The sequence below is a fragment of the Cydia pomonella genome, chromosome 18 (genome assembly GCF_033807575.1).
Source record: "Cydia pomonella isolate Wapato2018A chromosome 18, ilCydPomo1, whole genome shotgun sequence".
Lineage (NCBI taxonomy): Eukaryota > Metazoa > Arthropoda > Insecta > Lepidoptera > Tortricidae > Cydia > Cydia pomonella.
The window spans coordinates 5992116-6020106 of record NC_084720.1 but is presented as its reverse complement, the minus strand read 5'-3'; the positions used below and the strand labels follow the sequence as shown (position 1 = coordinate 6020106).

The 27991-nt window shown below is 42.1% G+C and overlaps 2 protein-coding genes across 3 annotated transcripts; one reads left to right on the top strand and one right to left on the bottom strand.

Annotated features, from left to right (window-relative positions):
• Positions 1-92: 92 nt before the first annotated feature.
• On the bottom strand, positions 93-22717 carry LOC133527788 (muskelin). 2 transcript variants are annotated; one of them, XM_061864961.1, is made up of 16 exons: positions 22543-22717; positions 22219-22431; positions 20257-20458; positions 19588-19780; positions 18282-18358; positions 18063-18152; positions 16817-16971; positions 16440-16611; positions 15499-15662; positions 14460-14598; positions 12268-12459; positions 10163-10321; positions 9244-9483; positions 5580-5732; positions 3103-3334; positions 93-1601 (listed from the first exon to the last, which is right to left on the bottom strand). In XM_061864961.1, exons 1-15 carry the CDS (start codon positions 22620-22622, stop codon positions 3104-3106), a joined length of 2460 nt encoding a protein of 819 aa, XP_061720945.1. In that variant the 5' UTR covers positions 22623-22717; the 3' UTR covers positions 93-1601; position 3103. The 2 variants fall into 2 exon arrangements, with proteins under 2 accessions (XP_061720945.1, XP_061720944.1); XM_061864960.1 differs by lacking the exons at positions 93-1601; positions 3103-3334 and having other exon boundaries at positions 5547-5732; positions 16817-16983.
• Positions 22718-25221: 2504 nt separating this feature from the next.
• On the top strand, positions 25222-27671 carry LOC133527690 (ATP-dependent (S)-NAD(P)H-hydrate dehydratase-like). The gene is made up of 2 exons (XM_061864809.1): positions 25222-25605; positions 26869-27671. Exons 1-2 carry the CDS (start codon positions 25351-25353, stop codon positions 27598-27600), a joined length of 987 nt encoding a protein of 328 aa, XP_061720793.1. The 5' UTR covers positions 25222-25350; the 3' UTR covers positions 27601-27671.
• The last annotated feature ends 320 nt before the right edge of the window (positions 27672-27991 follow it).

Sequence of the window (27991 nt, the reverse complement as noted above, 5' to 3'; positions counted from 1 at the left end):
TGAACATACTACATTAAAAAAAATCATCATCATCAGATCCATTTCATCAAATTCATGGTTTTTGAGAGACAATGCTCGATTTGCTTAAGAAAACACCCAAATCACCATACAAGTGCCTTTAAATAATGAGGAGTTCCCTCAATTCCTCATGGATCCCATCATCAGATCAGAACCAAATTAAAATGGGACCAACTTGGAGATAACTCCTTTCAAACACAAAAAGAATTACTCAAATCGGACCACGAGTGTCGGAGTAATCGGTGAAAGAACAAAAAAAAATAGCCACAATCGAATACATAACCACCTCTATACTCGTAAAATTGGAGTCGGTTGAAAAAGTAATTATTGATACGTGAGCGATAGAGTTTCAGATTTCAGCGTCTTATGCTAGTAGGTTTAATAAAAGTACCGTGTTTTAGACAAATATGGTTAAAAATTCTTATAATATCGTCAGGTGACAAAAAAAGTCACTAATTACCACCACAAGTTCATAGCCCATATTACTACTAAAATAAGGTTATTTTTGTTTAATTATTTTTTAGTAATTAGTGAGTTTTGCATGTCACCTGACGATATAACCTGTTATTCACCGTTCCAGCACCAGCACCCTTACCACGAGTCACTGACAGTGTCATGTCAGTACGAGCGAGATGCATAGAAAGTAATTTACGTAGACGTTAGCGTATATGTCAGTGTTGACACTCGGTGACTCGTGGTGAGGGTAAAGGTCACCGATTTAAAACGCGGCTTATTCACAATTTGTGGCAATATAGCCCCCTATTGGAGAGGCCGCAGCGGGGGCATCTATAGACGCAAGTTTGTACACATGAAAAACACATTGAAACTTACGTATTAGTAGAGGTTCACAACGCGACGAAACATAAAAGGAGGATTAGTTTAGATTTTCCCTAACTTAATATTATTAAAAAGCCCCACCTAATTTGATTTAGGTATTTGAATTTTCAAATTTAGAAGTTTAGGTCTGAAACCATTTCGCCATTTCATTTGATTTTTTATATTTTTTTTTATAAAACTCATTTTCACTTTTTTTGCCGAATATGCGGTAGACTCGTAAAATGCACCTAAACCTAGTTGTTAGTCACAATTTTATTTTTTATAAATATGTAAACAATTCTCAACCTTAATATAATGAAATAAGGTACAACATTTAATAATATGTGACCTTGAGTGTACATTGTGAGTATAGGCATTATTACTGGCGCTCCTTATATGTCAGCGTCTATTTGAGAGCGACTGACACTCAGGCGCGCCGTAGCGGTCCTGCGCTTGCCACTGACCTGGTATAAAACATGTAGGTTGCGCAATATGGTGCGTATTCACAGATAAACACATGTGCAAGATACGAAAAGTTTCCTAGTTAAAAAATTCTCAGAAATTTTCAAAAAATATCACAAGAAATAATAACTGTCCACTTTTAAAATGGTAAATTTAGTTCCTAACACTAAAATATGACAAGTTTTTAAATTATGACATGTGTCGCGATTTGGGAAACTTTTCACCAGCACGTCACACAGCACAAGTGACAATTCTATTCTTATTCTCCAATCTCCATGCACAGTCTGCGTCCTGCCACAGAGCGTCTGTAACAGAGTAGTTGAAAATGTACAGTTACATACAGGTTGTATGCCCCTACATATATTCTTTTTCTACTCGTCGATTGTAATGGTTGAATAGGGTTGTTTCCAATTTTTTGAAACGATTGTAATACGTTCTATATTAACCAAACGTTGCCCTGAAATTTAACTTTTACCCTAAAAACGGCTTTAAATATGTTAAATTAACAAAATATATTTTGACCCACGCTTTCGCACCCAAAACGCTCTTTGAAAATTGTATGACGTCACAGTTTACGGTTTGACACATAACTACGTACATACCAAAGAGTAAAGTAAGTATATAGGTACATATACACGTAACACCAAGGCCTCCCGTTGTCTATTCTCAGTGCAGAATTTGATACTCAAGCCGTAGCCATTTAGGTGGTGGGCAAGCTGTGTATGCGTGCGTGTGGGTTTTTAACCAGCTAATAAAATATGTTTTCTGTAATAATGAGTTATTATATATCATAAAGTATTTATTATCCATTAGCATTTCTATGATGTTACTTTTTAGTGCAGATATCGAAGCTTCAATTAATTGCCCACCACCAAAATGGTTACGGCTTGAGTATTAAATTTTGTGCGAGAACAGACCTATATACTTACTTTACTCTTTAGAACAGACAACGGGGGGCCTACAGCAAAAACCGAAAATCGTATACTGTGGGGATCTTTTTCTTTTACTCTTACTAAGACGTAATTAGAATGACAGAGAAAAATGCCTGCAATGATGAACTTCGATTTTCGCGGTTATAGCCCAGTGTCAAACCGTGAGTTGTGACGTCATCAGAATCTTCAATGTCGTTTCGACTTCGGTCACGTGACGTGTGTTAAAAGATATTTTAAATTCAATATTTACAAAAATGTGCCCATTAGAGGTCCACTAAAGGTAGTTTAACATGTTCTTATAATCCATAAGAATTTATTGGAATACTATTCTGCCCTAAGATTAGTAGATGGAAACAACCCTATTAAGATTTTGTATACCAAACTATAATTTGCATACTTTTCATATATGGGTTCCCACTCGACTATAAGGTTCATTTCGATACGCTGTAATCAACTGTAAAAAAAAAAATACCAATCACGTGCCGTCGCGCGCATTTTGTCAATTGAGATACTAATTTTGATTAATTGTTTAGGTGATATAGTAAACGAAGTATTATTTTAAATGACTCCTAGAAAAAGTATTGTATAAAATAGTGATATAATCAAGCTTTTCAATCTCGTGCTTTACTTAGGCAACTCAGCAAGCTTTGTTGCCTAAACACGGTACTCGACTGAAACGTTCTCTATTATATCAGGATTGTATAAAATAATATTTTAACCCCTTATTCATAAACGTCTACTAAAGTTAACAATCCGCTAATAATCGTTTGTCCCTTTCCGACGTATTGGTATGATGGAAAGGGACAAATGATTATTAGCCTCTATATGTTAAGCCGATTAATTCCAGGCCAGTTATCCTCGTCATGTATCCCACCTCACAGCGCGACCAAGTCCGCGATGTCCTGGAGCGGCGGCACCTTGCTGGGCCGGAAGTATCTGCACAGGCGGTCGTAGAGCAGCGCCCTCGCGTGGCGCGCCGCCCAGTCGGCGTCGGCGGCGCCGCTGTCGGCGTCGTCCTCGCCCACGTCCCACGTGTCGGGCGCCTCCGGCGACACGTCCTCGTACGGGGTCGGCGGCTCGGGGATCGTGTCGTCGGCGCCTAGCACCTGGAATATGTACGAGGATTAGTGTCCAATTCATGAAGTACCCTTCTATATACAATGTGTTTGTACACGTAAAGTGCAATTAATTTGATCGACAAATCACCTTCCATAACTGTTTTTTGATTTTTATTTATTTTTCCTACTCCTCTACTGTTATCTGTCATTTATGCATTCATTAACACGAATATAAGAACATACATAAAAGGTTTCAAGAAAAGTCTATATTGTCTATTCCTCATAAAAGCTCTTGTGCTTTTATAAGCTATATAATGTTACTGCGATTAATGGCTACCAACCTAACAAAACCAAAACGAATACAGTTTTAAACTAAGTGCATTGCTGCCAACTTACAAAATATTCATTTGGTTGCATAGTAAAAATAATTACTTCATAAGTCAGAAACACGCATGTGACACCCGTAATAGCAACACCCATAGACTACGAAGACCGCTTAGCGTTGCTTGTTAGTCTCCGTAGGCTACGGTGGCCAAAATTGAGAAAAAACTGTCCAAAAAATTTCCACAATTACTCGAGGATTAATAACAAAAATAAAAATTGTCACCAAAATTTTTTTTTTACATTTTATCTTTTTTTTCGAAAACGTGGTCGTCGTTGACCTGTACTTTTTTATTGTTAAATGGCAGTACAGGATATAAGCTAAAAATGGACATCAAAATAATGGCTCTAGTTAAAACATTTCACAAGTTTGCGTCGAACTAAGTTGCTTTAGTTCCAAATGATAATTCGGGTGGGGGGTATTTATTCTTTAGAACTAAGTTGATACTGTTTTATTATTTTAAGTACTACTACGAAAGCGAATGAGAGACGTTTCAATCTTAATTTGTGTAATAAAACGTGAGAAGCTTCTTGCTTGACCTTAAAATTTAAAGTTAACATCAAAGCTTTGCAAACTCCGTGCGATGTTCCCTAGAACATATTACGGAACAGAGCTAGAAGAGCCTAGCGGCGTGGCGCACGCGGCGCGGCGTCAGCGCCCCGGCGCCGCCGGCGAGCAGCACTGTGGCTAGCTAGAGGAGCGTACCGCGTGCAGCGCGTGCGCGAGGTCGGGCGGCGCGGCGTGGCGGGCGCGGCGGCGCGCCAGCGTGCGCACGCGGCGCGGCGTCAGCGCCCCGGCGCCGCCGGCGAGCAGCACTGTGGCTAGCTAGAGGAGCGTACCGCGTGCAGCGCGTGCGCGAGGTCGGGCGGCGCGGCGTGGCGGGCGCGGCGGCGCGCCAGCGTGCGCACGCGGCGCGGCGTCAGCGCCCCGGCGCCGCCGGCGAGCAGCACTGTGGCTAGCTAGAGGAGCGTACCGCGTGCAGCGCGTGCGCGAGGTCGGGCGGCGCGGCGTGGCGGGCGCGGCGGCGCGCCAGCGTGCGCACGCGGCGCGGCGTCAGCGCCCCGGCGCCGCCGGCGAGCAGCACTGTGGCTAGCTAGAGGAGCGTACCGCGTGCAGCGCGTGCGCGAGGTCGGGCGGCGCGGCGTGGCGGGCGCGGCGGCGCGCCAGCGTGCGCACGCGGCGCGGCGTCAGCGCCCCGGCGCCGCCGGCGAGCAGCACTGTGGCTAGCTAGAGGAGCGTACCGCGTGCAGCGCGTGCGCGAGGTCGGGCGGCGCGGCGTGGCGGGCGCGGCGGCGCGCCAGCGTGCGCACGCGGCGCGGCGTCAGCGCCCCGGCGCCGCCGGCGAGCAGCACTGTGGCTAGCTAGAGGAGCGTACCGCGTGCAGCGCGTGCGCGAGGTCGGGCGGCGCGGCGTGGCGGGCGCGGCGGCGCGCCAGCGTGCGCCCGCGGCGCGGCGGCAGCGCCCCGGCGCCGCCGGCGAGCAGCACTGTGGCTAGCTAGAGGAGCGTACCGCGTGCAGCGCGTGCGCGAGGTCGGGCGGCGCGGCGTGGCGGGCGCGGCGGCGCGCCAGCGTGCGCCCGCGGCGCGGCGTCAGCGCCCCGGCGCCGCCGGCGAGCAGCACTGTGGCTAGCTAGAGGAGCGTACCGCGTGCAGCGCGTGCGCGAGGTCGGGCGGCGCGGCGTGGCGGGCGCGGCGGCGCGCCAGCGTGCGCACGCGGCGCGGCGTCAGCGCCCCGGCGCCGCCGGCGAGCAGCACTGTGGCTAGCTAGAGGAGCGTACCGCGTGCAGCGCGTGCGCGAGGTCGGGCGGCGCGGCGTGGCGGGCGCGGCGGCGCGCCAGCGTGCGCACGCGGCGCGGCGTCAGCGCCCCGGCGCCGCCGGCGAGCAGCACTGTGGCTAGCTAGAGGAGCGTACCGCGTGCAGCGCGTGCGCGAGGTCGGGCGGCGCGGCGTGGCGGGCGCGGCGGCGCGCCAGCGTGCGCACGCGGCGCGGCGTCAGCGCCACGGCGCCGCGCGCCCCGGCGCTGCCGGCGAACAGCACTGTCGCTAGCGAGTGGAAACGCTCCACCTAAAACACACAAATACATAAATAAATAAAATAACATAGCATAATTGTTGGGATTCATCCCTCCTTACTAATAACATAAGAAAAACGATACAAAGTCCCATTCATAGTTCTCAAAGTGCCATTCTAGTGTACAGCGGGCGCAAATATGTTAAAATTACACTAACAGTAGGGGGTGGTATCCCTTCTGGGTGTCGAGAACGAGGTTAAAGCAAATTTAGTTTCGAACTCTAAAAACTTTCTCTGGAAGCCTCTCTTTCTCTAAATGTCTAGGATTCTTATGATCCACAACATCTCCATCTTTGATACTTTATTTTATTTATTTATTTGACGACCGGTTTGGCCTAGTGGTTGGGCCTGCCTACGAAGCTGATGGTCCCGGGTTCAAATCCTGGTAAGGGCATTTATTCGTGTGATGAGCATGGATATTTGTTCCTGAGTCATGGGTGTTTTCTATGTATTTAAGTATTTATAAATATTTATATATTATATATATCGTTGTCTAAGTACCCTCAACACAAGCCTTATAAAGCTTACTGTGGGACTTAGTCAATTTGTGTAATAATGTCCTATAATATTTATTTATTTGTTTCGGAGAACCAACCGCTATCAATTGCACAATAGTTATATATACATACGTTAATCGATACAATAATAATTATTACTCGAGTGAGCGAGTCGTATGCGATAGCATATTATTGTATCACTAAATTAACTAATAAGTTTTGGTTTCTTTGTTCAGTATATAAATAAATAAATAAATAATATGCTATCGCATACGACTCGCTCACTCAAATAATTTGTCTGTTAGAATCCGTCTTATAGTTGTGATGTTGCTATTAAAAATGAGTTCCTATAATTGGCTTCCTGTATCTACTATATTTTTCTATGTTAATGTCACAGCTGTTGGATCTCCAACTAAATAAAAAAAAAATGTCTATATCCCGCTCCTTCATTAGTTCATTTAGACTTTTACCAGCTCGTAGTAGAAAGCTATTCTTTCTGTAATTACGCGATGAAAAAGGAATTGAGAGGGGAGGGAAGTATCTTTTAGACCTAGATGGAGTATTGAAGGAGAGCTTAGCGAGCAATTCAGGACAATCAATGTTACCATTTAAAATATTAAGTATAGTAATATCTGCAATCTGTCCACGTTTATGTAGTGGGATAAGGTGATGTTTTTTTCAAATATTGTCATAATTGGATTAATTATAAGGAGTTTTCATTTTAAAGCAGAGGTATTTCACAAACTTTTTCTGTATACGTTCTATTCTGTTAATATAAATATTTATTTATTTATTTATTGTTCGGAGAACCAACAGCTATAAATTGGGTTCCAAATTTGAGACTCATATTCAAGTTTACTTCAGACATATGTACAATAAAGAACTTTTATAGTTTTAATTTGAATAAAATGTAAAGAACTACGCATTATAAATCCCAATGTCTTAGTAGCACTAGTTACTATATTATCTATATGAGTATCAAATAAAAGCTTTGAATCATGGGTGACTCCCAGGTCCTTCATACATGACACAGATTTAAGCACATGATCATTTAGCTTTTACAAAGTTGGAATTGAACTTTGTTGTCTAGTGAAGGTTAAAGTAAACATTTAGATACATTTAGATCTAATTTATTGGTCTGGCAGGGTACCTAATGATTCTCCGACAATCAATTCGCAGACAACGATTCGCCGAACAACGTTTCGCAGAGTGATTCATTTGTAGATGTAACTTTTGGTCAACTAACGTTACGCAGACTCTTGGTTCACATAAAGTTCAGTTCGCTTCTGTGTAAATTAGCAGAAATATTACTGGACGGTTTTCATTTGGCAGAGTAATCTTTTCGTTTAAGGAATGTTTAGTCGAATAACGTTTCACATTTTATACATCGTTATTTTCGAAATTAAAGTCTTTTTACAAAAAAACTGTCTTTAGAAAGAAAGAAATAAAATATTATCCTTTTTTAAGTATATGCGTTAAGCATAGTTTAGGTTTGAATAATTTTTTTACTTAAATATGAACATAAGCATAGGTATTGTACAAACAGCAACACTCTTAACTGCCCACCGGTGGACCTTATGCCTTTTGTAATGAGGTCCACCGATGGACAGTTAACAGTATGGGCCATCGTACCTATGCAATATAGTTTTTTAATATCTGGACGACCGAGTCTTGCTCGAAAAATGTATAAAACTCAATAATGCGTGTTTTCCCAGAGATACGACCTAGCTAGATCGATTTTTCGCCCCCCGAAAACCCCCATAGAGCCAATTTCATCAAAATCGTTAGAGCCGCTCCGAGATCCCCGAAATGTATAAATATATATATATACAAGAAGTGCTCCTTTCAAGGCATAAAATTTTATGGTCATTTATGTTAATTAAAATAAGTATATAATTAAATGTATCAAAACCATGTTTATCAGACTCAAACTAAAAGTTGTTGTGTAGGTTAGTCATGTCCTAGTCTAGCCATAAATAAATATTAATGCCAAATGATTATTCGACCTATTGTATTTCGACGAATAGTTTATCGGGTAATTGTGAGAGTTACTAAATGATTATTCTACGAAAAGTAAATATGCGTATCAATGTTCTACGTATTGACTACTCGTGCAAACGACTATTATGCGTAATGACATTCTGCCAATCGTTACTCGGCCAATGAACCCGTCTGCGAATCGTTTTCGGCGAATTGAAAATCGGCGTATTGTTTGTCGGAAAATCAATAGGGCACCGGTCTGGCAATATGCAACAAGACGTGTAAGGTCATCTTGTAAAAGAGCAGTCATCCAATGAATTGACTTTGGTAAAAAATTTCATGTCGTCAGCGAAACATAGCAATTTGGAAGTGTGGCAACAATCACTGATGGTGATGTCTTTGACAAATATATTGAAAAGCAAAGGCCCCAGCAACGATCTTTGTGGAACGCCACTGGGAACAGTTACCCAGCTAGACACATAGTTGTTAATGACAACAGCTTGCGACCTATTGTCAATATAAGACGTGAACCAGCGCAACAGATCACCGTGAATATCCATGTTATTTAACTTAAGGATTAGCAATTTATGGTCAATTCTAATTCCCTCTTTAGCGCCATATTGTCCTGTTCAAGCTATGAACTTCTTTTAGTGCGAGTTTAGCTTCTCTAAAGACTAGAGAAAGAAAGCTGTTTTGATGCCATTAACAATCTTACTCATAGCCATAAGACACTCACCTCCGCAGGATCATTATGATCCGAAACATCATCTAGCTCCTTCCTTAAATACTGTAGTGCCATAGTATCCCGACCAGGCGCTCGTTCTATAGAAGCTCGTTTTTATGCCAAAAGCAACCTTAACACAATAGTAATAAGATACACTTACCTCCTCAGGATAGGATGCATGGCGTAGCTGCCAGCTCTACAAAGCAGGCTTCTCTTAGTGCGAGTTTGGCATCTCTGGAGACTTTCCCTATGGCTTCCATAAAGCAAAAATAAACTTAAATACTTGGTCATACGGTCCACTCACCTCCTCAGGATTATTATGATCCAGTACATCATGTAGCTCCTTCCTCAGATACTTTAACGCCATGGTGTCCCTCCCGGGCGTGGCCGCCAGCTCTCTAAAGCAGGCTTCTCTCAGTGCGAGTTTGGCTTCTCTGGAGACTTTCTCAATGGACGCCCGTTTTAACTGGAGCGCCCAGAGGTCGTCGAGGCGGAGGCGCAGACTGTTCTGGTTGCCGGGGTTGCCACCGAATAGGTAGTGTATCTGGATGAATAGGAATGGTTAGGACTTAGGTTACATTTACAAAGAGAGAGAAACAGAAGTGTAATTTTTTTAATGAATACTTTAGTTTGTTAGGAAGTGTTATAGAATATCCAAGATTGAATGCGATTATAATATGAATTCTTAATTCAAAGGTTAAAGAATATCAGTATCAGTCCTTTAGTAAGGCCGTGGTCTGAACGCCAGAGAGTAGCGGGGCGACGAGCGAGCTTTGAAGCCGTTTATGTTGACTTTTCAAAGCTGTAAATAAATTTGATTATCGATTTTTGCGGCATGGAAATGTTACTCGTGGCTCGCTGTCCGGTGACGTCCAGTCCACGGCCTTACGCTTCGGTCACGAAACGCACGTCCCGAGTATGCATGCTCGATACTGATATCGACGGTATCGGTATATTGGCAAAAACAAATGCGAGCGTTCCGCCGCCCTCGGGTTAGACCAACCTTCCGCACGGGGTCAAACAAGTAGGCCAGCTGGTGCGCAAAGCTCGATCACGGCTCGTGGCTGCTGTCGTTCCGGTAGACGCAAGTCCATGACAACGTTGAGAGAACCTCATAGACACCGCCACAAAACGTCATAATGATATCTTGATATCTACGTTATTCGTATAGTTCATACATTCGAGTCAGTTTTGGTTTGACCCGAGCGATAACTAGTACTGACCTTCCGCACGGGGTCGTAGACCAGCTGGTGCGCGAAGCGCGGTCGCGGCTCGTGCGGCGCTATGCTGTCGTTCCGGTACACGCACGTCCAGGTCAGGCGCCGTAGTGAGAATACCCATAGAGTGTTGTACACGCGCTTGTCTTTCTCTTTGCTCATGCCCTGGAACAAACACGGGACAATTAGTACTTGTTCGCGTGAGAGATGCATGTTGTTGTTAGCTTGTTGTTCTGGTCGATAACGATGTCCTTTCAGACACACTTTATAAAAAAAAAACGCTGCGTGAAGCCGGCGGCGGGCGGGTGTAGTGCCACGTCCACACAGTATACTGACCGACAGCACGAACAGCTCGTCGGTGTCGGGGTCGAGCGTGGCGCGCTGCGTGAAGCCGGCGGCGGGCGGCGGGCGGGTGTAGCGCCACGTCCACACAGTATACTGACCGACAGCACGAACAGCTCGTCGGTGTCGGGGTCGAGCGTGGCGCGCTGCGTGAAGCCGGCGGCGGGCGGCGGGCGGGTGTAGCGCCACGTCCACACAGTATACTGACCGACAGCACGAACAGCTCGTCGGTGTCGGGGTCGAGCGTGGCGCGCTGCGTGAAGCCGGCGGCGGGCGGCGGGCGGCGGGCGGGTGTAGCGCCACGTCCACACAGTATACTGACCGACAGCACGAACAGCTCGTCGGTGTCGGGGTCGAGCGTGGCGCGCTGCGTGAAGCCGGCGGCGGGCGGCGGGCGGCGGGCGGGTGTAGCGCCACGTCCACACAGTATACTGACCGACAGCACGAACAGCTCGTCGGTGTCGGGGTCGAGCGTGGCGCGCTGCGTGAAGCCGGCGGCGGGCGGCGGGCGGGTGTAGCGCCACGTCCACACAGTATACTGACCGACAGCACGAACAGCTCGTCGGTGTCGGGGTCGAGCGTGGCGCGCTGCGTGAAGCCGGCGGCGGGCGGCGGGCGGGTGTAGCGCCACGTCCACACAGTATACTGACCGACAGCACGAACAGCTCGTCGGTGTCGGGGTCGAGCGTGGCGCGCTGCGTGAAGCCGGCGGCGGGCGGCGGGCGGCGGGCGGGTGTAGCGCCACGTCCACACAGTATACTGACCGACAGCACGAACAGCTCGTCGGTGTCGGGGTCGAGCGTGGCGCGCTGCGTGAAGCCGGCGGCGGGCGGCGGGCGGCGGGCGGGTGTAGCGCCACGTCCACACAGTATACTGACCGACAGCACGAACAGCTCGTCGGTGTCGGGGTCGAGCGTGGCGCGCTGCGTGAAGCCGGCGGCGGGCGGCGGGCGGCGGGCGGGTGTAGCGCCACGTCCACACAGTATACTGACCGACAGCACGAACAGCTCGTCGGTGTCGGGGTCGAGCGTGGCGCGCTGCGTGAAGCCGGCGGCGGGCGGCGGGCGGGTGTAGCGCCACGTCCACACAGTATACTGACCGACAGCACGAACAGCTCGTCGGTGTCGGGGTCGAGCGTGGCGCGCTGCGTGAAGCCGGCGGCGGGCGGCGGGCGGCGGGCGGGTGTAGCGCCACGTCCACACAGTATACTGACCGACAGCACGAACAGCTCGTCGGTGTCGGGGTCGAGCGTGGCGCGCTGCGTGAAGCCGGCGGCGGGCGGCGGGCGGCGGGCGGGTGTAGCGCCACGTCCACACAGTATACTGACCGACAGCACGAACAGCTCGTCGGTGTCGGGGTCGAGCGTGGCGCGCTGCGTGAAGCCGGCGGCGGGCGGCGGGCGGCGGGCGGGTGTAGCGCCACGTCCACACAGTATACTGACCGACAGCACGAACAGCTCGTCGGTGTCGGGGTCGAGCGTGGCGCGCTGCGTGAAGCCGGCGGCGGGCGGCGGGCGGGTGTAGCGCCACGTCCACACAGTATACTGACCGACAGCACGAACAGCTCGTCGGTGTCGGGGTCGAGCGTGGCGCGCTGCGTGAAGCCGGCGGCGGGCGGCGGGCGGCGGGCGGGTGTAGCGCCACGTCCACACAGTATACTGACCGACAGCACGAACAGCTCGTCGGTGTCGGGGTCGAGCGTGGCGCGCTGCGTGAAGCCGGCGGCGGGCGGCGGGCGGGTGTAGCGCCACGTCCACACAGTATACTGACCGACAGCACGAACAGCTCGTCGGTGTCGGGGTCGAGCGTGGCGCGCTGCGTGAAGCCGGCGGCGGGCGGCGGGCAGGCGGCGGCGCCGCTGCACAGCGCCCCGCACGTGCTCGTGCCCACGTCCCACCACCACAGGTCCAGCAGGTGCTCCTTGTTGCGCTGGCCCGCGAAGATATACAGTTTCCGTTGTACCTGAAATACAAACTCAGCTTAGCAATCCTTATTCCAACATCTAGTGGCAAGACATCACTTGACACCCTACATCATTATTATCAGCACAAACATGTCTGTCCACTGCTTGATACACGCCTCTAAAATTCTTTTTATATCACGTTCGAAATTCAAATTTTGGTACATTCATGATTACTTGCGTAACAATACGGAGCGTGCATTAACTTACTATGCACAAGAAAACACGTGACGTCTAAATGTACATGTTTATGATTCCAATTCAGGCCACAAGATGGCAGACCCTCCAACGCGCACAGTCCCTATAGCTCGCCCGATTCTTGACCAAAGGGTCAATTGCTAATCGTGACTAATGCTGACACATCGTCACTTGTTTTTGTCAGCGGACCGCTTTTTGAAGTGAAAATTTCTTTAGCGGCGCTGTGCGCTTCTTGTGATGGGGAAAAATTTTTAAACTTGCGTCAGGTGTCACGTGACCGTCAGATTGAAAATTCGTAAGACGGACATGTGACATCATGGTGACGTGCAAATTGAATGTCATCGAAGCCTGGTTACTTTTGCTCTGGTTAAAAATCGTATGTCATTCAAGTGTGACATTTTATTTTCTTCATAATCAAAGTGCTGTCATAACGGTTAAAGAGGTTTAATCTTTGTTAATAGGGTTGTTTCCAATTTTTCGAAACGCTTGTATCACGTTCTATATTAACTAAAAGTTGCCCTAAAATTCAACTTTTATACTAAAAACGGCTTTAAATATGTTAATTTAACAAAATATATTTTGACACATGCTTTCGCGCCCAAAACGCTCTTTGAAAATTGTGTGACGTCACAGTTTACGGTTTGACACATAACTACATACACACGTAGAAGATACGAACTGTCAACTGACATTTGTCATTTGTTGTTTATCGCCTAACTGTCAACAGTGTCAATCCGAGAGTTGTGACGTCATCAGAATCTTCAATAACGTTTCTAGTTTGGTTACGTGACGTGTGCCAAAAGATATTTTAAAATCAATATTTACAATAATATGGTCATTACAAGTGCCTTAAAAGTAGTTTAACATGTTCTTATAATCCAAAAGAATTTATAGGGATACAATTCGACCCTGAGATTTGTAGATGGAAACAACCCTATTGTGTTGTATTTTATCCTTGTGTATATATGTATATATATATATATATATATACATAAGTTAATAACAGAAAAGCGTGATTGTTTTACTTAATATGATGGTGAACGATTCATTAAAATTTACTGATTGTCTAGGCTGAAGTCCTGACACTCAAATTTGTTTACGTAGGTATAATAGAGAATTATCTCTTTTTTATAAAAGGGGGCGTCCATTAATCGCGTCATATTGTATAGGGGGGGGAGGGGGTCAGCAAAAAATCACCAATGATCACCACAGGGGACGGGGGGGTATGGACACGTATCACGTGTATTTTTTTTTTCATCTGTGCTATACTGTATTATAGTCAATAAAATAAAAATAATAGTTTTCCGCCCTTCAATTAACCAAACTGTCAAAACACGTGTACTTAGGTTCATTTGTTAGAAAACTGTTCTTTAGTTATCGAAAAAAATACACGTCATATTGGATGGGGGGGGGGTCCTGAAAATATCACCAAAGATCACCACGGGGGAGGGGGGGGGGTCTAAAACAAGCCAAAAACGTATGACGCGATTAATGGACGCCCCCAAACTGCTACTCTTCTCCAAAATATCAAAAATGCACAACGTTAATATTCAAGTTTTCACTTCTACCGGGACTCCCGGAGTGCAACCCGTTGTTTTTTTTTCGTAGTTTTACTACGCGAGCGAGCTCGATCCGATAGTGAAACTTCTAAACTTCATCTTCAGTAATAAAAATATTTTATATGTTCCTCCGGATTTTTCAATCGATTCTCAGTAAATTTTTGCAAAGGATTTTTTTGTTGATTCATTTTTTTTTGTAACAAACAGCAGCTCATAGAGTAATACGTGTAATATGGGTTACTCACCGGGTGGAACAGCATGGAGTGCGACACGCGCGGCTGCGGCGCGGGCAGCGAGTGCCTGTCCGCAAGTAGGAGCTGCCAGCTATTCGTGTTCAGGTAGTACGCGTACAGGCCGGAGTATTGCGGTGTTGCGGCTTCCTCTCTGAAACAATAATATTGTGTAATCAACCTTGTCTTTTCCTCTTAACACTAAAATGAACCGAACCATTTTGAACCTCGACCCTTTAGTAACTTTTGCTGATGACTGACCCTTCTGAAGACAGGAAGCACTTTCCTAACGTAAGAGAAATCTTCGTAGCCTGTATAAGAGTTAAGCCTATCTAGTAGTTATTAATTGCGGAATACTACATTGAATTAGTTATTGACGAATGGGAACGCAAATGCAGCGGTAGCGTAAGCCGTCGGACCATTAACTTAAATTTGAAGTTTAAAATGGCAACCAGTTTATTAAAGCGAATCCCAGATCAAAATAAAATATCAATTTTGAACACAATCGTATTATACTAGCATACGAGTTTAAAATAGCGTCTAATTCTATTAATCGGCTCACGTGTAGTGTGAACACGTAGACCAGGGGTCACCAAATGGCGGATCGCAGTCCAGATCCGGACCGCCGACCTGTTTTGTGCAGTACATTACTTTTTTTTTATTAAAAAAAAAATATTAAGTTAAGAAAAATATGTTTCAGGGATGCCAATTACAGGTTTCCACAGACAGGATACAAAAGTCTATTACAGGCTAGCACAAAAGAACAAAATTAAACATATTACAACACCAAAACAAGGAAAGAAACAACATTTGCTTAGATATTTAAGAAACTCAATTAGAAACTGACCGCGATTGTCATTTTATTTTAAAAATCGGGCCTTAATTGGTGACCCCTGACGTAGACGGTGCGTGTCGGTGTCGATGCACATCTGGTGGTCGAACACGAACACGAGGCGAGGCCCGCCCGCCGCTGCTGTGTCGGCCATTACTAGCGACCACTGGCTGGTGGGCACGTCGTACATGTACAAGTCGCTCTGTATAATGTGTGACTTACGTGTTGTGTGGCAGCACCCGGCCTCCGAACACGTACACGGTGCGCGTGTCGCTATCGATGCACATCTGGTGGTCGAACACGAGGCGAGGCCCGCCCGCTGCTGCTGTGTCGGCCATTACTAGCGACCACTGGCTGGTGGGCACGTCGTACATGTATAAGTCGCTCTGAAAATAAATAAGGTTATAATATGGCCATCTTTAGAGCTCATATTCGGCACTTGCGGTAGCCGTATGGCTTATTGCGCCTTCAATTTTAATATGCAACCGGTCATGGTCGTACGCACTTCACCGTCAACTTACAGTATGGCGTCGCGGCGCGCCACTGCGGTTGTAATAATCGTATAAAAAGTTTTATAAATACTTTGGATAGACCCATATCTTATTTACTATGACATAAGGTCGTTTATGTATCACACTTACATTCATATTGCCCAGTGTGATACAAATCTTGTATGCACGGGAGCGAACACCATTTTCCGTTACGAGCGACGCGAGGGACCGATCTTGAGCCCTTTGTGGTAGCACAGGACCTTATTTACTATGAGGTCGTTAATGTATCACACTCACATTCAAATTACAAGTCACGCGTTGAGCGTTGTCCATATATTGCCCCAGCGTGTATAACCCTTTGTGCACGGGGTGGAACATGGCACGAACGAGGCGAGGGCCCGTTCTCGAGCCGGCTGTGGTAGCATAGAACAAATAGGACCTTATATACAATGACATAAGGTTGTTATTGCATCACACTTACATTCATATTTCTGGGTACCCGTTGAGCGTTGTCCAAATACCTCCCAATGTGTATAATCTTCTGTGCACGGGGTCGAAGACCATATTGTGCCACGAGCGCGACGAGGGCCCGTTCTCGAGCCCAGTGTGCTAGTATCGGTAGAATAGAACCTTGTTAACTACGACATAAAGTAGTAAATTTATCGCACTCACGTTCATATTGCTGGGTACTCGCTGAGCGTTGTCCAGGTACCTCCCCAGTGTGTATAACCTCCTGTGCACGGGGTCGAACACCATTTTGTGGCACGAGCGCGGCGAGGGTCCGTTCTCGAGCCCGCTGTGCCGGCAGAGAAGCGCCCAGCGCTCCGTCTCCGTGTCGTAAGACCTGTTTAATAACATTCATACACATAAAAATAAAACAAAATTTTACTACAGCGCTCTGGTGAGTAAAATCTGTTCTTTCATACCATAGGCATCATAAATACCGTACAAAAAAACCCTTAGAAAAACTCTGTTAAGTTTTGTCTCTTTCTAACAAATACAAATATTAACAGGGAAGGAGAGACAAACGATCATCAACGGCTCCATACCACAAGTCGTCGAGGTCTTCCGTCCCGTTCCAGCCGCCGAAGAGGTACAGTGTGCCCGTAGTAGAGTCCACTACGAGTTGGTGGCCGCCGCGAGGTCCGGGTTTGGTGCAGCAGGTGGTATCGCATTCTGATGATTCGCCGTTGACGGGCACCTCCTGTCGAGAACACTAGTTTCATATGTACTCAATGAAAATACTTTTTTTATAGTGTGATAGAAAAAAAATCGGCCAAGAGAATATCGGGTCATGTTCGCTATAGTTTTCATTCAAAGTATTTATTAAGCTTTTGTTTTAGGATTTTTTCCATATTTTTTGGGGGCGGGATTTTTTCTTTCGAAGCGATTATTTCTTAAAATATACACTATCAAAAAATGGTTGTTGGAAACCTATATTCGTGTTGAAACACCTATCCAACGATACTCCACACCATTAGGTTAAAATTAAAAACATAAAAAAAAAACATTTTGTATGGGAGTTACCGTAAAAAAAAAAATTGTACATTTAATTTTACCGTTCTGTCGCCATGCATTATTTTTGTATCCATGTTAAGGCCAAGGAGCAAAGCGGGGGATGGTCATGGTCAGACAGACGGACATGGCGAAACTATAAGGGTTCTTGACTACGGAACCCTAAAAGTGAGCTACAACAAATCAAATTGGCTATACTGCTATAGGTAGGGCAGAGAACAGGGACATAGTGTAAGAAGGAAGGCCCTGTTCTGCTGCCGTCAGAGGGAGTTCTGCAGCGTCAGACACATTAACATGAGCAGTGTTTCCACTTTGCCCCTTTAGTTGCATGTTCGTATTCGTAACATTCGAATCATCTCGCAGCTGCAGGAGCATGATCTATAAAGCTCATTATCTTTAAATAAAAGTAAACAAACAATTTGTACTTTTGCGGGTAGTTATAACATTTATTGGTCAACCAAATACAAAACCACCTGGATTTGTCACTGAACGACCTGACTTTAACTTACATTATTAGATCATGTAATGTTTTTATATACTTCTTGATCTGACTTAAGGAGCCATTTGAGGGTAGATTTTGTTTACTTTTATTTAAATACCTAAAGATACACAGCATATACTCAAACACACCCAACTTGTCAGCAGAATAAGGCACGAAATTGTTATTTGTTATGGGAGATTAACCCTTCGCGCCTACATATTTTAAATCTGCCGCCTTTTTCTACAGACAAAGTGACTATGCCAGAGTATAAAAGGTATTATTATAGTGAATGGTCTCACCGCATCAAGCGGTCGTGGCTCGCGGTCGGCACACGACAGTTCGTTGGAGCGCTGTGGGGGCGGCGTGTCGCAGCATAAGCGGTCCTCCACCTAAAGTTAAAACACAAATAAAAATCACGCGAGAATGTGCGCATTTTTTTCGGGTTTTACAGTGCTATATATGCGCTTGCGTAAGTCTAAGTCTGCCAAAGTGAATTTAGTGCAACTGTTGGTACCTACCTGCACGGAGCATCCTGACATCTCGCGCCACACCGGCGTGTAAGGCTGCCACGACATGTACCAGTCGAATTCGCCTTCTGCAAAATAAAGAAAGGTCCAATTACAATACAATACAAATACTCTTTATTGCACACCTCAATACAGAAACAATACAAGTAATACAACACATTAAGAAGAGGTAAACAATAGGCGGTCTTATCGCTAAAAAGCGATCTCTTCCAAACAATAATTAAATAAATTAATGTCATGTCAGTAAGTGTTGAAATTAAATTAAGTAGCTAATCAAGGTAAAGTTACAGTACCGGCTAATAATATATCACCTCCAAGTTTTTACGGTATAAATTTTTTAAATATATTTGTGAGTGACTTCCACCTCACTACTTTCGGTAGTCTAATAGTATTCCTTTGTGTGAGATGGTTTTTTCATAGAGGTTTTTTTTTTGTTTTAATGTATGGTTATCTTTTTTTTTATTAAAGTATTTTTAGTAATATGCTGAGTCTTCTATTGTAATTCACAGAATTAATTGCAGTATTCATCATATATTTGTATAAAATGACTAGTAAAATATGAAATCTACAAACTAAAGGTCGTCTGGAAGAGATCGCTTATTAGCGATAAGACGGCCTGTTGTTAACTAGTTACATAGTTCTATTTTTTTTTATAGCTACATGTATTATTATTGGTGCAAAAAAAAATATTTACTTAAATTAAGGAGCGTCACACATATCAAATATCAAACATTTATTCAGCAAATAGGCCACAGGGGCACTTTTACATGTCCATTTTTACAAACAATAAATTTAAAAAAAAAACTAATACAAATATCGAATCTATGAAATAATAAATACTTTATTAGAGATGTATACTGTCTCTAAATGTCAAATTACACAAAAAAAACTATGATAAAAAAATAAAACCATAAAATACTAAAATTCTTTAGAGATGTATAAGTCTCTAAGTGTCAGAGATAAAATATAAAAAAGATATTAAATTATCCTTAGAGATGTAGAGGGTCGCCAAGGCTTGAATTCTTATATAAATAATTAAAAGACAAAAAATTAAAACAGACAGGAACCGAATGAAGTGTCTCACGTTAATGTCACTTAAAAGTAAAGTTACATACTTTAACATAACCTGTACCCCGTGTAAGCTTAAACATACCACATACTAAGAGGTTTGTTTACAATCATGCAAATGCAGCAAAAACATTTCCATCACATCCACTTTGTCTTCTGAAGCCTACAAGCCCGCGCTTGCAGCTCACCCTAGAGTGTTCCAGTAGCAGCATGTGTTCCAGTAACTCACCAGTGACCGCCTCGTCCAGGATGTCCTCCGCGAGCTTGTAGTCCCCGTTCTCAACTAACGCGTGCCACAGCCGCGCCTGCAGCTCGCCCTCGAGCCGCACGCCGCTCTCGCGCGACAGTGCTTCAAAGGCGTCCTTGTAGCGGCGTCGGCGTAAATGTTTTAGGAGCATTCGGACTGCTTCTTCCTCTTTGCGCTAAATAATGAATTGTATCACTGAACATTTTTCTAGTATGATGGTCGTTAGTAGGATATAATAACAACCTAAATTAAATATAAATCGTCAAATGACTTCTGAAATTTATATAAGTCTACAATGTGTACATAACCAAGTTAAAATCTAAAACCTTAAAAACGATAACTGAGCAATCTTGAGCAAGCCTCATGTCACTTATATTGATTTTCGTTATACATTATAGAATCACATAAAATTTGAGAAGTATTTTCAATATTATTTATGCATTACCACCTTAAATCAACTTAAATCAAGCCCTGAGCATTTGTATCATTTCATAATGATTACTGACCTATTTATTTATTTATAGTTCGTGTCATTCACCATTACATGCAGATTTGTCGAATATAACCTTTAGTAACATGACAATACAAATCAAGGCACGCATCATCGTGAATGACATGATCTATAGCATAATACAATGAAAGATCACTTACCAAATTAATAGTATCTAGCACACTAGCCATCAGATCTTCATGGGTCTTCCCCTGCAGCTCCACATACCAGATGGTGTAGTTGTACGCCGGGCCCCAAGACTGCAGCGGCACTATCTTCAAGTACTGCACTGGCAAGTACAGGCCTTCTGTGGTTCTGTGTCGGAGCCTGAACACCTCCGGTGCACTGTCTTTCTTGAGCCCTCTACATGACAAAAAAGACATCATATGGATCTATTATTCCATTCTAGAATACATGTGAATAAATATTATAGGACATTATTGCACAAATTGACTAAGTCCCACAGTAAGGCTTGTGTTGAGGGTAGTTAGACGATATATATAATATATAATATATAAATATTTAAATACATAGAGAAGGTTGTCTGGAAGAGATCGCTTTTTAGCGATAAGACCGCCTGTTGTTTACCTCTTCTTTATGTGTGGTATTATTTGTATTGTTTCTGTATTGAGGTGTGCAATAAAGAGTATTTGTATTGTATTGTAGAAAACACCCATGACTCAGGAACAAATATCCATGCTCATCACAAGAATAAATGCCCTTACCAGGATTTGAACCCTGGACCATGGGCTTCATAGGCAGGGTCACTACCCACTAGGCCAGATGGGTCGTCAGAAGAATTTTACAGCCTTACAAGGTACCCAACTGTCGGGTTCCGATTTGATTTATATTTATATATGTTATAGTCTAAAATAACGGACACGTATTTTTTTTAGTTGCCCAATCTCAACCTATTGGGAGAAATTGTCCTCCAAAGTACTAAAAAGTTACTAAATCTTCTAACTCCTATAGAAAGTGATGCTCAAGCAACTTGCTAGTTAATGGCTGGTTTGAGTATACATATGTTTGAAAGCAGCAAAAAAATAATGAGCATGTGTTTTGTTATATCAGCTAAAACTTATTTATTCCTAAAAAAATCGACATTCGAAGTTTTATGATATCTTATCGCTAAAGTTACACATAAAGACGGGTGTTTTTTTAGGAAAATTTGAGTTTAAGCAGATATAACAAAACATGTGTTTATTATTTCTCCTGTTCTCAAACATATATTCAAGTTATGTACGAAATATCATTTGATATTTACCAGCCGCTTTTCGTGAAGGAAAACATTGTGAGGAAACCGGACTAATCCCAAGGCCTAGATTAACCTCTGGGTTGGAAGGTCAGATGGCAGTCACTTTCGTAAAAACTAGTGCCTAAGCCCAATCTTGGGATTAGTTGTCAAGCGGACCCCAGGCTCCCATGAGCCATGGCAAATGCCGGGACAATGCGAGGAAGAAGGCTTTCTTGTAGTAAAGAAATGGCAAAGCCATATATTTTGACTAAGAGTTTGTGAAATAAGTGCTTGTAGAGTTAGAAGCTTGGCTCTACAAGAGATCTCATAAGTTTTAGACAATGCGAGCCTTATGGAAACCATTTATCTTCACAACATTTCACATGAAAATGTTTTTGACAAGATGTTTTTTTCACATTCAACCCAGTCGTCCAACAAACATAAAAAAAATATATATATTTTTTTACAACATATTGTAATAATGTAACTTTTTGATTTACATAATGTCAAAAAGCAAAATCATATCAATTTAGATTGTCTAATTTAGAATGAAACAAACATATTGAAAATAATTTTACTCTTCCATTGCCTGTTATGTTAAAAATAGGTGTATCCCCATTCCCCATCATTGTTCTTGTTGGGGGCCTAGTCAAAAATAGACACCCTGATTCTAAGTTTCATAGTAAAGTTATTTAAGAGGGAAAAAATGTGTTAGGTATTACAAATAATATAACGGCAACTCATTCCCTAGAGAGAATGGCAAATATTACATTGGATTATTATTTTCAGCAATAACAGCTCTAATAATATCACCTTTAACAGCTGTTTATACCCAAATAAAAAAGTTTGTAGAATAGCAAGTTAGTAGTTATTACTGTTATTTACTCACGCTGATAACAACACAGACAAGTTGTATTCATCTGTGCCTCCTAATATTTGGAATTTCTTCAGGTCACTGACGTGAGCTTTAATATATTTCCCGAATTTGATAGTTTCCACTATAGCAGGCGCTTTTATTTTCAACATTATATACTGTGAGGGCGTGTTGCTGTCCGTAAACCATCTCGAGAGTTGATCCGATGGGTTGTTCACCATTATATTTCTGGAATAAATCATGAAATTCATTTATTTTCTTGGAAACCGGATCTCTGCGAAAGAATGGATGGAATAACTATCGAAATAAAGGGCATACCCCCAGCGCTAAGAAACTTACTCTGGAATATAATTGGCCGAATGGCTCGAGTATTTGTGTATTGTGTAACATAGCTTCACCGTTTCATATTTATCGACCATTTTTCAGCAAAATCTGAGTAACTTATTAATAAAGTGTGCTAAAATAATATAGTCTTGTTATTATCACCTGACATTTGACAGTTCAGTTCATGTTCAGATACTATGTATAGTAGTCGTGGAAATAGAAGACAAAGAGCATATAATCACTACGTTTTAAGAGACGGGACTTCCATACTAGCGTGTGGAATCCCTTTGTTTCGCAAATCATTACCAAAATGTACGACAAAGAACTGTCAAAGAACCATAGTACCAACATAAGCAATTTAAATAGTGTAGTACGCTACACGCTTGCGTTTCTTATCGATATCGATAAAATGGGGAGGGTTGAAATATAGACTCTTGTCTACAAATTTTGTACTCGAAATCAAGTTAGGATCAAGTCCACATTTAAGTTGTATGTTATATAGTGGATAGTTCTATGAGTGGACTAATACGTGGTCGAGCTTAATGTGGACTCGATTTTTTTTAGAACACCTTGTTGTTCTTCACCACCAGGAAGGATCAAAGTAGCACTTTTTTCCCTACTAGGAGGGATCACTTTTTTCCTCTTTTTGCATACTTCTTAGGTTAAATTATTTAATTTAATTACCATTCATTAAATTTATTTATTTATTTATTTATTTGTACCATAATAATTTCCTCATAGGTGATGTGAAAAGCAGTATGTAAATTTATCACGTGGTAGCAAAAATATTTCCACCTTAGGGTGGTATTCCACCTATCCAATTTCTTGGTCCAATGTCATTGCGTCTCACTCTTGTCATTAATCAAAATGTGAGACGCAATACACATTGGACAAAGAAATTGCATAGGTGGAATACCACCCATAGGCGTTAACACTTGAATCCCTCACTACCTATCCTAGGATTCTATTTTAAAATACCTCGTTACACTCAGAATGTAATTATAAAATCCTTCACAATTTTTTTCTTAACTATTTTTTTTATTAAAAGCACTATTTTCAAAATGATCTGCAGATACATGTTTCAATAAATGTAACTTTTCTATGGGAAGATGTATCAGGTCTTCGTTCCCAACAAATTTGACCCACTGCCTGCATCTGGAAACATACAGCCTTGGTTATGTACAGTTTATATTCCAAGTGTTTGCTAATGAGATGATCAACTGATTATTTAGCGCTAATATGCATCTATAAATCATGTTTTTTTGGCATCCAATTATCAACAACCCTTTATCAATGCTCTAACTTTTTATGTATTTATATGTCTGTTAATCATGAAAACCGGTCTGGCCTACTGGGCAGTAACCCTGCCTATGAAGCCGATGGTCCCAGGTTCAAATCCTGGTACGGGCATTTATTTATGTGATGACCATGCATATTTGTTCCTGAGTCATGTGTTTTCTATGTATTTATATGTATATAACGTTGTCTAAGTACCCACAACACATGTCTTATTGAGCTTCCTATGGGATTAAGTCAATTTGTGTAATAACGTCGTATAATATTTTTTATTGATCACAAAAAGAGAGATTAATTTACTTACATTTCAGATTAACATATTAAATAATTACTAGATTAAAAAAATATGTTAAATAATGACCATTAATGCATAGATGATAGATAATTTTCCACTGAAAATCTTCGACGAATTAATTTTGTGTCATATTGCATGCAAGTTCTCAGGAAATTTCACATATTTTATTTAATTACTTACACTGATATACAAATAAACATACAATTATCGATAGTTTTAGTACATCCCTAGTTCACAACTAAAAATAATATAAAATATCAAATTTTCGATGTGTTTAAAGCCTGCTGCACCAAAATAAGGTCAAAAGTATCTAAAGCAATACGTACCGGTCTTTATCCAAGGGAAATTTCGCCATAAAATCCCTTTTTTTCGTGATTTTCTCGAGTGGCTCGCTTGTCACATATTTCACACTTAGTAAACCGTTTTCTCGGTGGCATTGTAACAAACTCGTTCTTTACTCTGATCACGGTTCACTATTTTCGATATTTTCACTAAATAATAAAGAAATTGCACGAAATACCCGAACAAAACATTGAAGCCTTCATAACAAACAAAACAATTAGGCTGACAGTTGACTTGATGTAAACTTGACAGAATAAATAGCACTGACGTTTTATTTTTCTTCGTTGGCAAAGATTTGCGAAACAAGTTCCATACAAAACTTATTTTGTTCCTAGTTGCGTCAGCCTGATAGAAGATAACGAAAAGTTTATGTAACACAATATTCTTTATAACTAAAATTTTGATTAAATTTAATTCCACTTATTTTTCTACTGATCTCATATTTGATATGTTGTGTTTCGTCGGACGCTGCACGCTTTTTTTGCTTTACCGCTTATGGTATAATTAAATATTATATCGGAACATACAATGCATGTTTCTTTTTCATCTTCTACTAGTGATTGGTTGGTTAACATTTAGTTCTATATGATATGCTTGGCTGCCATTGGTTAACAATTTCAGCAAAATTGCCATGTACAAATCAAAATTTAATCGAATATATCGACTTTAAATCGATTCTTTTGTAATAATAGTGAATTCGTATTTCAAAATTAAACATTTTTTGTAATGGTATTTCCAAGATCTCAAAGGCCACAAGGTCATATTTATTTGTGTGACCAATTATTTTGCTTAGGGACGTGTTATTCGTGGACATTCTATTTCAATCAAGAGATCAACACCCACTTGATATTTTATTTGTTTATTAGTGAGAAATAAGCTTTGTTTCGAATATGAATACTATTCTAAAAAGTTTCACTGTAATTGGATTATATTCCGTATTATTGACTGAAATTGTTACTTCGTCAATAGTCGAAGAATGTTCAACTATCGATAATTTAAACGAGGAAAGACTTTTGAGTCTCGGTAAAATTATTGTTCCTGAAATTGAAGGCAAAAGTAAAGGTGACGCTGGTAAAATATGTGTCATAGGTGGATCTACCGAGTACACTGGCGCACCATATTTTTCAGCTATCTCATCCTTGAAGGTGACATTTATTCATTTAAATTTTCTATTACCCTGCTTTTTAAAAATGTGTATGTATGTAATGTGTGTGCATGTAAGTTATATATTTTAGTTTAAATGGATCAGTATTTTTTAAATTGATTTAAAGAAATTGTGAGATTTTATTATTATGTTCAGAGCGTGTACGGACTACAGAGGGCAGCACAGGAGCTTCTGTCAAATCAAGTTTAAGATTGCGATTTAGGCCACATGGCGACACACGCTCCAATGCGTAAAGTCCTTTTATGAATTTATTGTAATAAGTTCATAACACTCATAATTACATTTTTATACTTTATAAAGTCGGACCACAGTATGTTTCTATGCCAAGATTGCCAAGTAAGTGATTCGTTATATCTGGCGTTCCTATCGGATATGTATGCATTGGTATTGCCAAGTTAATGCAAACTTGGCATAGTCGGAGTCCTTATAGGGTTTCATAGTCACCTAGAAACCCTTATACTTTCGCCATGTCCGTTTGTCCATCCATCCTCGGCTTTACTCTGTGATCGTTAGTGCAAGAAAGATGTAATTTGGCATGGCATGGAGACAGAACGATCAAATAAAAACTATAAAATATATTTTTTTAGGGCACCTCCCATAAAAAATTTTTTTTTTTTGCTTTGACCCAATAGTGCGGGGGATCGTTGGATAGGTCTTTCAAAACGAATTCGTATATGAAAACCATTTTTTAATAAAGTTAATATTTTCGGAAATAATCGCTCCGAAAGAAAATAATATATGCGTCCCCCCCCCTCTAAATTTAATAAATGCTTTCAATGGAAACTATAGCGAACATGATCGGTCCAGTCAATTTTGAGTTAGTGCAAAAAATCTTCTCTTCTTAGAAAAAAGACGTACAAAGCGCTGCAAAGGTACTCCATGCTTGTGATACTTACTGATTCTTACTAATAGCCCTCGTTTGGCCTATTTTGAGTATTTTGATAGAATGGTAACTACGAAACCTTACACTGAGCATGGCCCGATGCGCTCTTAGCCGATTTTTTTGTATTAAGTTCGCCTTTTATAGTTACGACATGATTTTCTGTTTGCAATACTTAAACATTAAAAATAAATGGAAGTAATTTTCTTTGATTTGCGGCTTTGTATTAATGGTGCTGTCTGGTTAGATTTTCTTGGCTTTTGATCGTTAATGGAAATCGTCTATTTTATTGTATAATATGACATTGTTTTTGCCAACATAGATAAAGTAATGTCTTCTGTATGTAATTATTTATCGTTTCAGGTTGGCGCTGATTTAGTTTATGTAATCACTACTGACAATGCAGCACCAGTTATTAAATCTTATAGCCCAGATCTTATAGTTTATCCTTATTTAAACTCCAAGGACCTACCAAAAATTGTCACGTTGTTAAATAAAATGGACATAATCATAATTGGACCAGGATTAGGAAGGGACGAAAATACAATGAAATTAACTTATGACATAATAGAAGCCTGCAAGATGATAAAAAAACCATTGATTATTGATGCTGATGGTCTGTACGCAGTTTCAAATAATTTAACTATTATCAAGGGATATCCTCTACCAGGAGCTATCCTAACCCCCAATAATCACGAAGCAAAGAGATTTATTACTGCGATTTCAAGCAATAGCACTTGGTACACTTTCTGGGGAGATAATGTTAGCGTTTTGCATAAAGGAGGTGAAGACCACTACTACTCCAGTATTGCTTCTTTTGATTGGACTTTGTCAAAAGGAGGATCTGGTCGAAGAGCCGGTGGGCAAGGTGATATACTTTCTGGAGCTTTGGGTACTTTTTATATATGGGCTTTGAAATATGATCTTTGTGATAACGAAAAGTCTGTTCAACTTGCACAAAGTGTTGCTGCTTTTTTATCTGCTAGGTTTACAAGAATATGTAATTATAAAGCATTTTGCATTTATGGACGCAGTATGACAGCTTCAGATATGATTAACCAAATTCATACGTCGTTTGATGCTTTATTTTTATGAATTTATAATAATGTTGTGTATACTTTTGCAAGTCTTATAAATCATATACAAATTACAGTGTTTTAAAACTGCCATTTGGTTTTTTTAAGTCGGTGAACCCTGTTCGAGTCCAACCAAGTTATTCTGCAAAGACTTTGTAAAGAAAGAAGCGCAGAGATAGCCCCCCCCCTCAGCCCCAGCTCAAATTTTACATACAATACGGCGCCTACCACCCCCTCCCCCCCACCTAGGCCTCCGGTGATATATCAACTTGCCTCCCCTTAGTTCACTGGCTGGCTACGCCCTTGTAGTATTTACTCGTTTAATGTACTCCGTGATGCTCGTGTAATAAAGGCGAATCAAATGATATGATATCATCATCATCCATTAAAATCACCTCAGCCGTTTTGTA

What these genes read in the sequence shown, in the direction of transcription:
- LOC133527788 (XM_061864961.1), bottom strand. Translation starts at nt 22,622, where the DNA reads ATGGTCGATAAATATGAAACGGTGAAGCTATGTTACACAATACACAAA. An exon ending in TCGGCCAATTATATTCCAGA is followed by an intron (nt 22,432 to 22,542) that starts GTAAGTTTCTTA and finishes GATTTATTCCAG; the next exon opens with AAATATAATGGTGAACAACC. An exon ending in TGCTAGATACTATTAATTTG is followed by an intron (nt 19,781 to 20,256) that starts GTAAGTGATCTT and finishes TTCATTATTTAG; the next exon opens with CGCAAAGAGGAAGAAGCAGT.
- LOC133527690 (XM_061864809.1), top strand. Translation starts at nt 25,351, where the DNA reads ATGAATACTATTCTAAAAAGTTTCACTGTAATTGGATTATATTCCGTA. An exon ending in CAGCTATCTCATCCTTGAAG is followed by an intron (nt 25,606 to 26,868) that starts GTGACATTTATT and finishes TTATCGTTTCAG; the next exon opens with GTTGGCGCTGATTTAGTTTA.